The sequence below is a fragment of the Polypterus senegalus genome, chromosome 4 (genome assembly GCF_016835505.1).
Source record: "Polypterus senegalus isolate Bchr_013 chromosome 4, ASM1683550v1, whole genome shotgun sequence".
NCBI lineage: Eukaryota > Metazoa > Chordata > Cladistia > Polypteriformes > Polypteridae > Polypterus > Polypterus senegalus.
Window position 1 is genome coordinate 143060979 of NC_053157.1, and position 19178 is coordinate 143080156.

General features: G+C 36.6%; 1 protein-coding gene across 5 annotated transcripts in view; it reads right to left on the minus strand.

The window, feature by feature from the left end:
- LOC120527687 (gamma-aminobutyric acid receptor subunit alpha-4-like) overlaps nt 1-18818 on the minus strand; it is a 256176-nt gene extending 237358 nt beyond the window's left edge. For 2 of the 5 annotated variants that reach the window (XM_039751389.1, XM_039751388.1), the window contains exons 1-5: nt 18031-18356; nt 17732-17850; nt 15254-15321; nt 14481-14701; nt 14312-14394 (exon numbers count right to left, since the gene is read on the minus strand). In XM_039751389.1, the coding sequence (XP_039607323.1) occupies nt 14312-14394; nt 14481-14701; nt 15254-15321; nt 17732-17850; nt 18031-18116 (577 nt within the window). In that variant the 5' untranslated portion in view covers nt 18117-18356. Of the gene's footprint in view, nt 1-14311; nt 14395-14480; nt 14702-15253; nt 15322-17731; nt 17851-18030; nt 18357-18406; nt 18494-18799 lie in introns of those variants that run through there. The other 3 variants (XM_039751387.1, XM_039751385.1, XM_039751384.1) reach the window with 3 other exon arrangements.
- Nucleotides 18819-19178: the final 360 nt, after the last annotated feature.

The following is a 19178-nucleotide window of genomic DNA, read 5'->3' on the forward strand; positions in this document are numbered from 1 at the left end:
GGGTTTTTTTACACTGTCTTCCTTTAGCGGACATTGACTTTTTCCACGTGTGCTTTGTTTCCGCAGTAGCTGGATTTATGAATATGCTTATCAGACGCTTCATATTTTTGCTGCCTTTTCAATTGTGTAATTCGGTTTTGTTCAGCTTTTGGAACTGTTGCTTTTATCTGTGCACTGCGTCAGTTCACGTGAGCCACTCGGTGTACATGCATCGAAGGTTCCCAGCTGTGCTGGTGCCATCTCGTGCTATGTCCATGGCTGTATTTAATGTTACCTTAGTCCTGGCACTTAAAACTTTCTCTCGCAGTTTCGCTGAGTTTGTGTCAAACACCACCCTGACCATCTCATCTTCCTCTCCATAAGCACAGTCCTTCACCCGTGAATATTTAGTGGAGTTTGCTATTGGATTGCCGCTGACGGACGGCCTTATATGGGCAGGCACTAAATTACAAACGCCAGCGGCAGCCTGTCTATGAACTTAATTTAAAGTGTAGGTTTACATCGTGCTTTGTTTCAAGTAGCAGAACTCATGAATATGGTTGTATATGTCACTCGCCGCTTCTTATTGTTTCGCTGCCTTCTCAATTATATAATGCATGTTTTCTTCAGCGCTTTTTGGAGGTCTTCCTGGTTTTCTATGTACTGCGTGATTACGTGGGAGGCGTGATGATGTCACACGAAACTCCTCCCCCACGGCGTTCAAGCTCATCTCCATTACAGTAAATGGAGAAAAACAGCTTCCAGTTATGACCATTACGCGTAGAATTTCGATATAAAACCTGCCCAACTTTTATAAGGAAGCTGTAAGGAATGGACCTGCCAAATTTCAGCCTTTCACCCACACGGGAAGTTGGAGAATTAGTGATGAGTCAGTGAGTCAGTGAGTCAGTGAGTGAATGAGGGCTTTGCCTTTTATTAGTATAGATATATATATATACATACAAACATATATACATATATATACACATGCATATCTTCATATCTATATACATATCTACATATACACATATATATATATACATACCTATCTACATCATATATACACACACATACATACATACACACACACAAATTATATATATGTGTGTGTATGTATGTATGTATGTATGAATGTGTGTGTGTGTGTATATATATATATAATGTAGATAGGTGTGTGTGTGTGTGTATATATATATATATATATATACACATACATACAAACATACACACAGGTATATATATGTATGTGTCTATATGTGTGTGTATAGCTTTGGTCACTGAGTGCAAGGGAAAAATAATAAAATATAGTCTATAAGTTATTAAACAGTAAAACATTAACGTTTTAAGAAGTACAGGTACACTGATCACTACTGGAGTGGTTGCGGGTAAACTACATTTTAAAGACTGTGTAACACAACAGGTAAGTAGTACTAACAGCAGCTAAAATGTATATGGATCATCTCTCGGTAGTAGATCCCTTTTGAAAGGCGCTACGCGATGTCTGTGGTATAGAAATTACATTTTCTATGTGAACGTTCAAATTTCTGCCTCTGGTAATGTGCCTTACCGGCATTACCAGCAATTAAAGAAAATTAGTTTTGTGTCCTCTGCAGTGTTAAGAGAGAAAGGCTTTGGTTTGGGATAAAAGGAAAAAAGGTGTAAAGAAAGGAAAGTTGCCTTTTTCTTTTATATAGTATAGAGAGATCTGTTCGCTGATGATATGATCGCCTTTTGGGGACAGTCGCGGTGGGTTTTGTGTAGACTGGTGAGACGTCCCTGCCATTAATTGGCTGTGATGGCACTGTCAGTCCTCCACTCGTGTGCGTAATCCGAGCTGACGACCTCATAATCGTATACGTGCAAAAGAAAGTGCGAATCGCCTTAATATTAGTTTGCCGTGGTGTAGTAAAAGGCAAAGCCCTCACTGACTCACTGACTGACTGACTCACTCACTCACTGACTCACTTATCACTAATTCTCCTAGTTCACGTGTAGGTAGAAGGCTGAAATTTGGCAGGCTCATTCCTTACAGCTTACTTACAAAAGTTAAGCAGGTTTCATTTCGAAATTCTACACGTAACGGTCATAACGGTCGACAACGTCCGCCATGTTGAACTTTCTTATTTATGGCCCCATCTTCACGAAATTTGGTAGGTGGCTTCCCGGCGCTAGCCAAAACCGATGTACATACTTATTTCGGTGGTATGACGCCATTGTCGGCCGCCATATTGAATTTTCCACACATCACTAATTCTCCAACTTCCCGTGTAGGTAGAAGGCTGAAATTTGGCAGGCCCATTCCTTACAGCTTACTTAAAAAAGTTAAGCAGGTTTCATTTCGAAATTCTACGTGTAACGGTCATAACGGTCGACAACGTCCGCCATATTGAACTTTCTTATTCATGGCCCTATCTTCACGAAATTTGGTAGGCGGCTTCCCTGCGCTAACTGAAACCAATGTACATACTTATTTCGGTGGTATGACGCCACTGTCAGCCGCCATATTGAACTTTCCAAACATCACTAATTCTCCAACTTCCCATATAAGTAGAAGGCTGAAATTTGGCAGGCTCATTCCTTACAGCTTACTTAAAACAATTAAGCAGGTTTCATTTCGAAATTGTCCGCGTAACGGTCATAACGGTCAACAACGTCCGCCATGTTGAACTTTCTTATTTACGGCCCCATCTTCACGAAATTTGGTAGGTGGCTTCCCTTAGCTAACCGAAACCAATGTACGTGCTTATTTTGGTGGTATGACGCCACTGTCAGCCGCCATATTGAATTTTCCAAACATCACTAATTCTCCAACTTCCCGTATAGGTAGAAGGCTGAAATTTGCAAGGCTCATTCCTTACAGCTTACTTACAAAAGTTAAGCAGGTTTCATTTCGAAATTCTATGCGTAATGGTCATAACGGTCAACGGTCTCGAAATTTGGTAGGCGGCTTGCCTCCACTAACTGAAACCAATGTACATACTTATTTCGGTAGTATGATGCCACTATCGGCCGCCATATTGAACTTTTCAACAGTCTTTGTTACTTATGGGTGACGATTTCAGTAGTGGACACTTTGATGTTTATGAATGTTTAAACTTTCAAAAGCTGGATGTGATTTTATCAATGAAACCGGTTGTGTGCTTACAACGCTTGACAGATGCCAAATGTCACTTCAACACAACAAATCGGAAATTCTACGCGTAATGGTCATAACAGTCAACAACGTCCGCCATGTTGAACTTTCTTATTTATGGCCCCATCTTCTCGAAATTTGGTAGGCGGCTTCCCTCCACTAACTGAAACTAATGTACGTACTTATTTCTATTTCGGTAGTATGATGCCACTGTCGGCCGCCATATTGAACTTTTCAACAGTCTTTGTTACTTATGGGCCCATCTTCAAGAAATTCTATCGATCAAAGAACTGTCACTTACCGAGTGGTTTCCATGCCCGGAGATACGACCTACCTTTTCCAATCTCTTTGTTACATATTGCACGGCCATATCAGGCTCACTCTTGATATCCGGAGGAACATTCTGTCTTATGTATTGAATGACTGGGAAAGGTTCAAGGTGTGGACTGATGACGGTACAGGAGATAATTATACTACACAGGAGCACTAGAAGAGTTAAATGCTTAAGCCCTTCACCTATGGTTCTGCATGTAAGTTGATGGCTGCCGCTGAATTGTTCGGTTGTCGCTTTCAAGTGTACTGAAATGGCAAAATATTTTACACCTTTGGACAACTGCCAATGCCTCTTAAACATCTTAGATTCACAGGTGACGATTTCAGTAGTGGACACTTTGATGTTTATGAATGTTTAAACTCTCAAAAGTTGGATGTGATTTTATCGATGAAACCGGTTGTGTGCTTACAACGCTTGACAGATGCCAAATGTCACTTCAACACAACAAATCCTGCAAATACTGTCGTAATTGAAACAAACCATGAAACTCAAACCGATTATGACAGCAGCAATCCAAGCTGTGAGATTTGAGACAAGATTACTGTTCACATGGCCAACTGTAAGTTACATGCTCAAGAGTAAGCTCAGCACACAGCTTGGTCATGTTACAACCGGAGGGCCGAACTGACAACATGGTATACAAAGAGATCCTTAATAAATAATTATTGGCATATTGTCCCACAGTTTAAAAAGGTTTAATTTTCTTCTTAATAAAAATTTGAATGCAGTACTTCACCGCTGCGAAGCGAGGGTATTTTGCTAGTATATATATATATAGCAAAATACCCGCGCCTCGCAGCGAAGAAATAGTGTGTTAAAGAAGTAATGAAAAAGAAAATGAAACATTTTAATAATAACGTAACATGATTGACATTGTCATTAGTGTTGCTGTCATATATATGCCTGCCTAAATAAGTCACCCTCGCTTCGCTCTTACTTTTTTACCGTTCATTTAATGATGGATAGTGGCAGAAAAATTATAAAATAGAAGGAGGATTACACTGAGTATGGCTTTAACATAAACAATTATTGATGGCGAATCGATTATTCATAAAGCTTGAATTGGTGATCTGTTTTTCTGTGTTAACCTCATATTTTTTCATACGTCTTCTCAAACCAAGAGGGTGCGAGGGTAAAATGAATCGGGATGCGCTGATCAATGTAATCGGTGTACCAGGAAATCATGCATTGACAAAAGCTCCCCTTTGCTTGTAATGCAAAGTGTGATTAAATGCATTATTTTTTAACGCGTTGTGGAGCACATGCATCGAAGCTTCTCAGCTGTGCTTGTGCTAAGAAAAGGAAACATTTTAAAAATAACGTAACACAATTGTCAATGTAACCTTTTGTAAGTAGTGTCTGGAGGATTCAGTGTGGAGAAACTCTAAGAGACAGCGTGTGTATTAACTTGTGGATTTTTCTGTGAGTATTTGGTGGCAGTGTGACGAAGTTGCTTCGGAAGACGGCGTTAGCTGCAGAGCTCAGCTCAGAGCGAAATGAAGTAAATGGGAGGGCAGATGATGATGTGACTCCCCCACCCGCCTTAACTGTCAATCCCCCACAAACACAGTCTCTCAGAATTTGCATAAGCACACCCCTTCACCTGCAATTTTAACTTAGTTACAAAGTGATCAAAACTCTCGTTTATATCCTCGCCCTCTCATTAAACTTGTATCCCGCATTACCCGTGGGCATGAGAAACACCAGCGGCAGCCTGTCTATGAACTTAATTTAAAGTTTAGGTTTACACCTTGCTTTCTTTCCGAAGTAGCTGCACTTATGAATATGGTAGTATATGTCACTCGCTCGCTTCTTATTGTTTCGCTGCCTTCTCAATTATATAATGCATGTTTTCTTCAGCGCTTTTTGGAGGTCTGCCTGGTTTTCTACGCACTGCGTTGACAGTCAGTTCACGTGATTACGTGGGAGGCGTGATGATGTCACACGAAACTCCGCCCCCCACGGCTTTCGAGCTCAACTCTATTACAGTAAATGGAGAAAAATACCTTCCAGTTATGACCATTACGTGTAGAATTTCGAAATGAAACCTGCCCAACTTTTGTAAGTAAACTGTAAGGAATGATCCTGCCAAATTTCAGCCTTCTACGCACACGGGAACTTGGAGAATTAGTGATGAGTCAGTGAGTCAGTGAGTCAGTCAGTCAGTGAGGGCTTTGCCTTTTATTAGTATAAATTTTAGCTTGTCTTGCAAACCACTCGTAAACCAAGTTACTCGCAAACCGAGGTTCCACTGTATATATATAGTAGTATACTATATATACAGTATGTTATTAAAAAATCATAGCATGTTCAACACCAGGGGTGCCCACACTTTTTCGGCTTGTGAGCTACTTTTAAAATGACCAGTTCGAAATGATCTACCTACATTAAAAATGGCAGTGGAACCTCGGTTTGCGAGCATAATTTGTTCCGGAAACGTGCTCGCAATCCAAAGCACTCATATATCAAAGCGAATTTCCCCATAAGAAATAATGGAAACTCAGATGATTCGTTCCACAACCCAAAACTATTCATATAAAAATGATTAATACAAAATATAAAGTAAAAATACATAAAACAAATTAACCTGCACTTTACCTTTAAAAAGAATCATGGCTGGTGTGAGTGAGTTTCAAAACTCATGTGGGATTCCACCCAACGGGACGACACGCGGAAGAGCGCCCCAAAGCAATCGCAGTCTCCCAGCGCTGTAGCAGTTCGCCCTATAAGCGCATTTAAAAAGATCACAGACATGCTATAAGCACCTGCCGTCAATGGGTGATACAAGGAACATTATAACGATCCCGCTACAATAAATAACAGCGCTGTTGCTGTTTCAAGCTAAAGGCGGCTGGTGTTGTTAAAGTACTGAGACTCAGCTTTGTGTTTTGGGGCACAAGATGGGGACTCGCACTTCACAGCACACACGTGTGCGCGCACACACACACACACAGTCACAATGCTGTAGTAAACAGTATACTGCAGACGGATGTTGACTATATGAGTGAGGCACACAGACTCAGACGGAGAATAGGAGACAATTGCCCTCAAGAGATGCGAGAGAGAGAGAGACATGCTGTGCGAGCAAGAGAGATAAGGAGAGAGAGAGAGAGATGCGCTGTGCGAGCAAGAGAGATACGGAGAGAGAGAGAGAGACGCGCTGTGCGAGCAAGCGAGCGAGATAAGGAGAGAGAGAGAGAGACGCGCTGTGCGAGCAAGAGAGATAAGGAGAGAGAGAGTGAAGAACCATCAGCTCAGTTGTGATCACATGACACTCAGCAGACAAAGAGTATCCATACTGCTCGTATTGCAAGACATCGCTCGTTTATCAAGTTAAAATTTATTAAAAAATTTTGCTCGTCTTGCAAAACACTCGTAAACCAAGTTACTCGTAAACCGAGGTTCCACTGTATATATATATATATATATATATATATATATACAGTAATCCCTCCTCGATCGCACGGGTTGCGTTCCAGAACCCCCCGCGATAGGTGAAAATAGGTGAAACCATATGTTTGTATGGTTATTTTTATAAATTTTAAGCTCTTAGAAACTCTCCCACACTGTTTATAAATATTCTCCGCATAGTTATACAGTAAGCCCTCGTTTATCGCAGTTAATCCGCTCCAGACAGATAAATGAATTTCCACGAAGTAGGATTCTTTATTTATAAATCTAATATTTTCGCAGTTAGAGCATAGAAAACGTCTTTACGACCTTCTAAATACTGTGGTAAAAGTTCTTTTCTTCAACCTGGAAGCCCGTCACTTCCTATGAGGGATCACTGTGAAGGTAGTCTTTCAGCATTTTTTAGAGGAGCATCCGTATCTTCTAAACAAACAGCCACTGTGCAAACAGTCCCTCTGCTCACACCCTCTCCGTCAGGAGCAGAGGATGTCAGAGAGAGTGAGAGAGACAGAGAAAAGCAAACAATCAAAAATCGATACAGGCTGTTAGAGCTTTTAAGTGTGCTAAGCACCCCATGAGGAGTTCTATTTAATACATAATACGTGCTCTGATTGGGTAGCTTCTCAGCCATCCACCAGTAGCGTCCCTTGTATGAAATCAACAGGGCAAACAAACTGAAGAAGCATGTACCATGAATTAAAAGACCCATTGTCCGCAGAAATCCACGAACCAGCAAAAAATCTGTGATATATATTTAGATATGCTTACTTTAAAATTTAAAGTATACTTTATACATAAAATATATGTTGTCGTACCTTGCATAACTGAATAACCTTTATGGCACAATAACAATTCAATACATTTTTGGTCACTACAGTATTTGGATTTAATAATCTTCATCTGGGAAAAGGCTGACTCACATAAATAAGTAGAGCCGAATAATGCAGTCAAGAAGGTGGCTCTTGGAAGGACTTCTTATGCTTAATGATCGAGTAGCTCACCCAGAACGATGTTTTGGTGTGTCTGCCTTTGCTTTTAAATTCAGCCGAGTGAAAAATGACGGCTGTCCGATTAACTGCTATTTTAGTTCCCTCTCCTTTCTCTTTCTCAGATCGCTTTTCGGAAGGAAGTCAGTTTCGTAGTTTGTATGAACAGTTCGAAAGTGCCTTTGCACATTTTCCTTCTTTGGAATAGCAATGATAGATTGACAGATCAGACAAACGCACTTCGATTGTGACATTATGAGAGAAAAAATCCTCTTCCAGTTCCATATACATCCCATACCCTCCCCAAACAATTTTTTTTTTAAAATCCCTTCTCTAACTAGATCACAGGCGGTGTTTTGCAGTAGCTCGCGCGTTTGATCGTGCGTGCAGGATGACCAGTGTGTCAGAAGAAAAGAGATTTCAGACTGTATGTCAATCAAGTGACAAATGCCATAGGGAGGATATATAGACTAACGTTTAAAAAATTTTTTTGAATGCAATACGATCTACTTGCACTACCTTTGAGATCTACTGGTCGATTGTGATCGATGTCTTGGGCACCCCTGCTCTACACTATTAATTTTAAAATGGACATTTTGGATGAAAATTATATGCTTCAGTTTTAGGGTATGGTGTCACATTCACTTTATAACTTATTTTTCTATTATATTTTGATTATTTTAAGCAATGTGAAAATATAATGAATTAGCCACATAACTACTTCTCATGTCCTTCATTGCTGTTTTGTTTGCTCTTCAGAATTCTCTACATTTTTTTTACTGCAGTTGTATAAAGGAAAACTCTTTGCAAGTAGGTCAAGGAGACATGAGGCAATTCTTTCAAGTTAACTTTTTGATTGTAATTGAACCAAAGTAAATTTTTACAAAATCGAAAACAAGTAGGGTATGGCCATACTTATTTCACTAAAACAAATCAGCAAAGACTTTCATTGGATGCCTTACATAAGATAATGTCATATAAAGCAAATTTTCTGAAATAGAAACTTTCTGCCACTGTGATGCTTCAAGACATAGTGGTTTGCCTAATCTAGCTGTACAAAATGATCTTTTCCTTAATGGCACCATCTCATAGCTAAAGGATTCCAATGATAGCCTTTATTGCTTCTTCTATTGATCAAAGTTTTTTAAGGATGCAAATGAACTTGCATACTATGTCATTCGTTTCCTAATCAAGCTGCACCAGTATTGTATAGGGAAGTAGTAAGCATTTCTAAGTCTAATCAGGGTGATTTGCTTGTAGATTGGTTGAATGCCCATTATTTTAGCCATCAATCCATTAATTAACTTTTTAAGAGTTCTGTTTACATAAGAGACTAGTTGTCACTCATGACACACACTGACCTAATGAGAATTTGGAGTTACCAATTGCGCTTTTGAGATATAGAATGAAAATAATAAACCAATGCAAACATAGAGAAAACACTCACACTATGCATATATGTTGTCTTGTAATTTACAATTTTTTAAAGATGAAATAATATGAAGGGATTGTCAGAGAATAGCCACACAAAATTTATTGTAAAATTACCTTGCATGAACTTTTTAGATGAACCTGCTCATCGATTTGTATTCAAAGGGTCTTAAAAGAACATAATTTAAATGGTTCAATATGTCCAAAACATGTTGCATATTGCCTGGTAATGGCTTTATACACAGAATAGCTCACTTCTTCTCATCAAACAGATACTCAATTGGATTGAAACCTGCTGGGGCGATTAGCCCTTGCATTAAACTGAATGTAACATCATGTTCATGAAGCCTTGTGTCATGATGCACTATCTTCCTGAAAAAGGGAATTCACAGATGCTTACACTTACGTGATCAAGGGATTAGCCCTGATGTTCTTACAGTCTCTGGCAGTCAAATGTTGCTCTACATAGTACATAAAGAAACCCACTATGTTCCATAAAAAAACCTTATTGCCATATAGCAGAATATATTGACTGATTTGTGACTGTTGCCAATATATACAAGTTCACCCACCTACTTCATTCAAGAAGAATTGGAATTAATTTCTGCAGACATTTTTACAAGCCTCCAGTAACCAATATTTTTCCAATTATTTTCCTCATATATCTGTGACAGGAAACTGATAAGAATTCTGATATAACTCTTTCAGTACCTCTGTGGTACAAGGCCATATATTGACTTATTTTACGCTGTACAAGTCATGTCAGCTTTTATCTATTTTGGATTACACGTCTATATATGCACTGTTGTGGATTTCTTTTAAATAAATGTTCCAAAGTCACTCTGCAAAGGGTTCAGTGTATATATACTGTACATTTATTTACTGAAAGATCAACTGCAGAGCAAGTGAAGTCTTTATTCTACTTGAGCCATTCTGACTAGGCAAAGAAACTAGGAAAAAAAATACTCTAGCTGTGTTACCTGGCTTCACCTGGGAAATTTCGTAAGGCAATAGGTGTCAGTGATAGTGCCATCGGTTAATCGGGTGTATCTATGCAACTAACAAAGTGCTTTCCTGTATACAATATTTGTATTTTTTTAACCAATGGCTAATATTATTGGCAAGAGTGTTGCGTAGTGGTTTAAGGCTATGCACCCTGCTACTGACAGTGTGAAGCCATGAGCAAGTCACTTTTCCTGCCTGTGCTACAATTAGAAAAATAAAAGAAAATTAACCAATTACAGTACTGTATATATCAGATGTTGTAAGTTGCCTTGAATAAGGGCATTGTTCAAATAATAAGTAATAATATTATTAGGTCACTGGAGCTGCTTACTCTTCAACATGCTATATACAATTGTCCATGAGGAAAATATTCCTGCATAAAATCAGTTTCTGCTTTTCCTAATGACTTTGCTTTTGTTGATGGTCATTGCAAAACACAGTTTTACAGGAAAGTGTATTCTATTGAACTGAAACTGGTTATCAGTAGGAAATATGTGAATTCTGAGTATATATTATTATCATTATTACATGTTTACGATTTTCATTTGTTTACACCATTCACTCAAGTACAGTATTTCTTATCATGTTTTTTTATAAGTTGTATGCCCTCTTTAAAGTCCACAAAGGTAAATGTTTATGCAAAGCAGTGTTTGAAGTGAATATATACATAGTGCCAGTACCCTATATGTAACACTGATGTGTTTACTTGAAGAGTGAGCAGCACAAAGCATTTCCCCATCTGAAATTCAAGAATGTCCATTGGATTTTGTAGCACCACAATCAAAGGGTGAGGAAGGGGATTATTGTGGTTCTCCCTTAATGTTTTAAGTGCTGCAGTCGAAGAGGGGTGGGTGGGATGGAGCGGAATGGATAACCAAGATGAGAGCCAGTACAAGTGCCAGTAGTCAACAGCAAAAATCAATGGATGCTAACCACTGAGCTTTGTGCTGCCTTTGAGCTTTGCTGAACGTTTCCCTTACCATCCACAATATGATCATGTTTCTTTTTTTCTGTACAGGACACCACTCCATCTTCAGTCATCCATCCACCCTAGTGGTTAGTGGTGCTATTCGCGTAGCATGTCAATTACTTCTGCCTCGTCCTTCATTTGCATAAAGCATGCTCACTGAGCAGAGCCCATGAGTATAATAAAAAATATCAAATAAAAAATTTATTGACAAATAAAAAGAATGTGTTGTCAAATTCTCTTTTTTCTCTAACATCACCAAATTGCAATAAACTCTGCCTAGGCATCTTTGAGATTTTGGGGTATTAACTTTTTCTATTGTAGGGGAGTTTACCCCTAAATATTGATATACTGAAATACAGTATCCTTTCTTAGTGGATACCTACTGACTTAGCTGTACAATCCTGACCAATTTTTGTTTTTTAACTAAAGTGTTTCACTTGATGAGTGAGTGAGTAAACTTTTAACCTGTATAAGAAAATACATATTACTATCCTATTGCTGATCTCACATGCTCCCTTCAGCTTCACTGTATTTATAGCTAATATTAATAATAATATGATCACCTTAATTTCCAAAAGATTATTCATGTGCTGTTAAGAGATATTAATTTAAGTATCAACATACATGGATAGACCTGTTAATTACTGTTAATTTGCAGTAATTTCTGTGAAATTAACCTTTTATTTTAAAGAGGAATGATGTTTAATCATTGTATTAGCCTATGTTTAATGTTGTCCTATGTAGCTCATAACTTTGTTTTCATACTAATCTTTTTCTTATTGCCCCAACCATCAAGCAGTAAAAAAACAAACAAAAAAACATAAAAAACAACTACAAGCTCCACGATATTTAAAGTGTTATGATGTAAACTAGTTAGATGACAGTTTTATTGAGGAATCGTGTCACTCAGGCCGCAATGAGTACTAACTACATATGACTTCATTAGTGGCAAAGAGAGAGACAGAAACTTCCACTATCAGTTGTGTTTTTAAAATATATGTAGAGATTCTGGGACTATAAAATATAGTTATTGGGAAAAAAAAACAGAAAAAAACAAGTAGAGAAAGCAAGCTAAGATGAAATACAAAAATTAATCGTATGCATAATATTTACTTGAATTTATCAAGAATAACATCACCAGGATAAATGTTCCTGTTAAGCACAGTAATTGTGCTAATATTACATTACAGGAATCTTATTGCCCAGAAGTGTAATCAATCAAATTGTGAAGACTTATTTTCTGTTTTTCTGGAGATATAAATGTGAAAATGTGAGAAAAATTAAAAAAGAAACATAATAATGAAAAACAAAGCAATAGAATTTGTTAATAAAATATAAGGTTACAGCAGCAAACATGCTTCTTATGGAGAATGAAAATCAGAGTTGGGAGAATTAGCCTATACTCTGAAATTCCACATCATTATGACAAGGTTAAAAAAATCTATAAACAAGTAAGAGCTATAGAGTAAAAAGAAACACTTAGTAAAACATACAGAAAAAGAGAGAGATCTTTTTAGGGGAAGAATCAGGGGAACTACACAAGACAATTGCATAAAAAAGTAAAAAAGGCTTTTAAAGAAACTCAAAGATATAATTTGGTGGAGTATATAAGAATTATGGCCACCACATTTGACATTGTACACAAGGAAACCAACCATCTAATAATCCTAAACATCCAAAGGATGTTGTATCCGCATTGCATGCACTATGATAGTGTGGGGTTACACCAAATGGTATAGTCAATGGGACTGGAAAAATGAAGAATGTTTTTGAGAATCAAAACATAACATAGAAAGTATGGGATGGAAAAACAAAAATGCTTTGAGACAATAGGGAAAAAAGGTGATAAATCCTTTCAAAGAAGCAATATAGTGGGCAAAGAATAAACGTATAAATGTATGAATACTAGATATGTAGAAATAGTGAAAACAAAATGGGAAACTGTAATAACTGGTTTTAGAAAGCTTGTGAGTATATAACAGTGATGGACTGGATTGACTGGATATACTGGCCAGTCAGATTGGAAAGAGAAAATATAAATAAAGTGTAAGGGAACTTGGCTAAAATGTATTTTCTGTAAGAACCAAAGTTAGTGAAAATTTAAAATAAAATGATTTTACTAATTACATATATACTCATTAATACATTGATAGTTTTCTAAGGCCATATATACTGCTTGGAAACATCATGGGAACCATGCATAACCTTACACAGCACTAACAAGGAAAGCAGCCTCACTCTATCTATGCATACGCTCATCCGCTTATGTCCACATATGAATAACTTAGTCTTTTATATTGGTCTAATATAAGCCTTTTAGATTTAGCATTTAGATTTAGCAATAAATTAATGTCTTGAATATACATAAGCACGTCACTACAATACAATACAAAACAATATATACACACACATACATATATGCATATATGCACACACATACATTACAGCATAATAAGTACACACACAACATGAGCAATTATTACCACAAGCTACAATTCACAGCCTTTTCCATATGAATGATAAGTTACTTATCAATACATAGTTATTCAGAAAAAAATTTCTAGGAGTTAACCCTAAGCTTAGAATGAGTTTGTGACATTTAAGGATACTATACTAGAAATAAAAAGCCACTGTAATTATTACACTTCAGCCTGTCACTAATGATTAGGCACAGCAGTTATCATCTGCAGTTACAATTTTAAAACTAAAACTGAACACTGGAAAATGTACTGAAGTGAATATATGCAAAAATCTCAATCTGCAACAGGTTAACTATTTAATAGAGCAAAGCATAAACCCATTCAAAAGTAGACTATTATAACAGAAGTAAACTGATTCCTGTTTTATTACTGTGAAATTAAATTGTATCTGTTTTAAACTATCACATTTGGCAAATTTTATCACCTAAGAAATTCCTGTATAGCAAAAGTAAGATAACCACCATTAGCTTGTCATTAGAAATATAACCAAAGCTTCTTTGGTTACATTATTTGTTCTTACTGCATTAGTATGGAACCACTTCATTTTAATGCATCTTTATGTGCAGCAGCTCTTCAACTTACAGCTTCCAAACTTAAGAGGGCAAGCATGTCCATCCATAGGGAAATCCACAAGTCTCATTGGACACTCTGCACTTATTGTAAGCCTGAAACCAGATAAAAAAGTAAAGTCCCTGCTTGTGGCCAAAAATCAAGTCTCAAGCAATGATCGATTGTGAAGCCAGATACTTACCTCATTGTGTACAGAATAGTACCATTTCTCATTATCCTGAATAACTTGTTTGGAGCTGTCATGTTATGTGAAACTGATTTTTTTCCATTTCTAAAGAAAGTGTCAGGTGTCCAAACTTTGGTGACCATGAGGTTATTTAGCCGGAGGATTTCAATGGGGCCATCATATTTCAGTCTCTTGTCTACCCATGTTTGACGAAAGAAAACATCCATTGTATATTCCTATATCATGAAAATAACCATAATGATTTATATTTCAGATTTTACTTTATACAGTACCAGCACAGAAGAAATTAATTTGATTCAATGAACAGGGAAAGCTATTGAATAATGTTCATTGTTAAAGTTATAGCCCATAAATTTAATCTATGTATCCTGTTACATGATAACATTTTCAGAATTCATCTTTAAAACAGTTATTGTAGAGAAATTTAAATTTATTACTATAATCCTTCATTTGTAGAAGAAAAAAACATTATTCATCTTCTAATCTTTTTGTCTGATTTTAAGATTAACAGTGAGTAATTTCATTCAACAATAAGGTAAATCACTGCCTAGTAGACCTACTAAATCAGTAGTATAAAAAGAAGGAAAAATAAGTTGTGTTTCTGTCATTCACTGAGATGTCAGTATACAGTAAGGGGAGAAATTGCAAGATGTCTTTTTAATATTTTAAGATCTTTGGCTTCTTAAAATCTAAAGTCTTTGAACAATCTCCCAGATTGCATCAAATCTGATTAACTCACAGAAGCCAAATGTAAATAAAATCCCTACCATTTCAACATCAGATACTGGCCCAAAGCTTGTCACATATATGTCGGTTTTGACTTCTGTAACTGGACCTATGAAAATTAAATTAAAATTACGTCACTATCATACAAGCAAGTTAATAAAGGACATGAAAATGTTTTTTTTTTTTTTAATTTAGAATCTTGACACACCAATAAATAAAACAGACTATCTTCCTACTAATGGATACTAGAGTATAAATTACCATAAAGGCTTAATTGCCTAACTTTTACTTATTTAATTATTCAGCAGTAAATAACTCTTCCATAGCACTACTGTAACACATTAATGCTGGTTGTTATCTCTTCCTGTAAATCAATAAGTTGCAAATTTGACTAGGAAAGATGCACTAGTTGTCATCATTTTTAGTTCTGTATACCCACCATGAAAAAAGTACAATAAATGCTTTAAATATTTTACTATTTTCATCTTGCAACTGCATGCAAGCACCAATGCTTAAACTAAAGATCAATATGCATGCCAATAGATATGGAATATTATATTGTGAATTGTAAATTTAATAATTGTAAATAATTTCATCCTGTATTTCTTAGAGACATATGGTTCTAAAACCACATTTAGCATATATACTTTGATATTAAAGTTAAAACTAATAATGAATATATGAAAGATCATTAAAAATCTTGTTTTTACACTTAAAGTGTTTTGAGGTTTGTTTTTTTTTTCTAATTAATTATCCTGCTTCACAAAGGAAACATATACTAAATGTTTTGTGTCTGTATTGATATTATAAGCAAACAGACCAGTTTTGGATTGTATATTTTTAATGCTTCTCAGTCAGACATGTTATGTATGCATTTCACTGAGACCTGGACATCGGCATTTCAAAAAACCTTAGTTTTAGAAAAGAAGTCACTTTTTTCATATTTTTTACATTCTGTCAACCAGCTGAAATATAGAATCACTAAAGCAATACAAGATCATTCTTAATTAGGGAATTGAGAGACTTGATACTACAAAGGGTTATCTTTTAAAAAGACCAAACCATATTTTTAACTATTTAAATACAACTGCTCAGTTCATCATAATTAAATGAAGCATAATGGGGATGCATTTATAAAGATGTCAATATGCTTCTCCTACAGCTACTATGGACATTGTATTGTTATTAGTTATATATTATGCATTTTCTTTAAAAAACATGCTCTTACAGTAAATGAAATTTACTGAGGTCATTTAATCATTCCTGTAAGAGTTATTCATGATAATAAAATAGATATCAAGCTGACTTCGTACATATTTTCAGTAGTTTAGATTAATGTTATGATAATTTACATGTTTTATATGCAATTGAAAATTGAAAAAAGTTATTTTTATATAGGAAAGTAAGATCACAATATAAGGACTGTTCCATGAAAATACGGAAATGCTAGATCACTCTTCGTAAAGTTCTACATTGATCAAATTATTATAAATGTATGCTCTCTGGTTACAACGCCTTATTTATTAATTAATTTTTAAAGTACGGCATTCTTCTGTAACTAGAGGATCTGTCATAATTAATGGGGCCTTACTCACAAGATGACATAATTGTTGGTACAGAGTTTAATAAACAATGAAAAATAATGAAATTGCTTTGTTGTTTTTTTTCAAATGTAAAGTATTGGAAATATAATAAATTCGTCAAAAAAAAAATATGCAACCACATTTCTAAGGAGCAAATGTTTATATGCAGTACTTGGGGGTCTTAAGCTGAAAGTGAAAACACAAATTATTTTTAAAAGGTTTTCTTTAAATAAGATATTTGCGGACTTAAAACAGTAAAATACTATAAGACGCTTTCAAAGCCAGGACACTGCGAGTTATGTGCTGGATATTGGAACACTGACTGTGAAAGATCTAAATACGAATGTCTTCGCATTTCTGAATTACAGCGGAGAAAGTATTTCATTCAGATCTAACTATAAATCGTTAACTTCTGTTCTTTGTTTCATCGATTTATTTAATAAATGTCACACTGTCTTCCTGTCACCTTATACTATTTGAACAATTTACCCTTAAACCGTAGTTTGTTTACTGTTACGACTGCCTCGTGGGGGGTGGATTAAAATAAGCAAAGAAACGGCATGTAAATCATCATATAGTGCAAAACGGAAAACAAAAAGAAAAAAAAAAAGATTTTTAAAGGCAAAACCTCGGGTGCGCCTTGCTTGACGTATGGGTCACGCTTTGCTGCTAGGATTTCACATGCAACATGTATGGGTATGCTGAGTGGCAGCTAGCGCCCCGGCGCCGTCTAAAATCAGCCCAAGACCCGCTGGAAGTTGCCCTCCACTTCAGCGCAAACCCATGCCGATTGCTATCTTAACGTAGCGTTCGCTAGGTTTCACTCTTTTTTGTCTTTATCACATTCATAAAAAGTCGCGTGCGTGACTTTAAGCAGAAAAAGAAACGTGTCTACAGGTAAGAGCTGTACAAGTGTTACAGGTTTATAGAACGTACCTCCGAATCCAGGTCGCAGTCTGTTGTCATAGCCATCCAGAAGTCGGTCTAATATGCGCGTGAAATTTTCGGGGTATAGCTTTTCATCCTTTTTGATGTGTCCTGAACATTTTCTTATGCTAGAGAATTGTTAAAGCACATAAAATAATCAGACGTAAAGTATGTCATTCACCACGCACCTCACACCGCATTTGTTCATCACTGATGCGGTCTTCTTTCACAACGAGCTAACATATCCGCTACTATTTAGTTTTATTTTTAAGGCGGAATTACATATGACATTTAGGTGTCGTACTCACCATGCTGTCACGCAGAGAAAGTAAATCAGAATGGAAATGTAACTGGAGGACATCGCAATCACCATCTCCTTCTTGGCAGAAACCATCTTTGCATTCCATACTTTAAGCCTGTTCACATTTCCCTACACCAAATGCGATGTCCCGAGGAAAGATTATTGCCCGAAATGAATGAAAGCCGCTGTGCAAACCGAATGCCCGCATTTTTCTTCTTTCCCGCAATCTATTTGGAAAGGAGAAAAGATAAGGAGATGGAGAGAGAGGGGAAAGGAGAGATACGGCGACACAGAGAGAGGGTGAGGGTGAGAGAGATAGAGATAGAGAGAGAGAGAAACGAGCGAGAGCCAGAGCTCTTGACTTAGCGGAGGACCCGACTTACAGTTTTCTTCCTAGCTGTCGCCAGACAAGTCTGCCCCAGTCAGTAACTCTGCTGGTGGCGATTACCCAAAAATAACCTTTTTTCCCACATGATCGTGTTACTTGAATGATCAACATACGGAAGGTGACATTAGGCATTTGCTGTTCTTATTCAGTTTCTCTTGTATTGCATCTTTTAATAGATAACAGTAGTAACAACAACCACAATAATAATAATAATAATAATAATAATAATAATAATAATAATAATAATAATAATAGTGTTCTGTCATTTTTCAAATCCAGTCTATCCTAATAAAGCAGAATCACCGCATAAGAGGCACTCAGCCTGTGATATTCTTTGAAGGCGCGGCGGTTATTTTACAAAAAGCGGTCCTTTGCAGTATTTGCCTACCAGAGCCAAGGTCAATCGAATATACACGAAGCGTAAGCGCTAACCCCATCACAGCCAGGGACACTCGCACCTTTTAATGTGTTCTTCCCGTAGGTCTTAGTTCTTATAATGAGAAGGGACAATTTGCATTAAAACAAATAGATCTAATTAAACTTCTGACAGAGAGTTCAACGCTGTTATGTATTTAAACAACAAACTTTTTCGTTGTTAAAGACAACATTTTGATTTCCAAATCGAAAATTACGAAGTCATTTTGACACCAGTATACCCCAGGTTAATCCTTGCGTGTTGTAACTGGACTGACAACGGTTATCAGGACTGACCATTTGTTGATCATTAACTTTTGGTCAAAAATCTTAATTTGTTGACCAACTGGAGT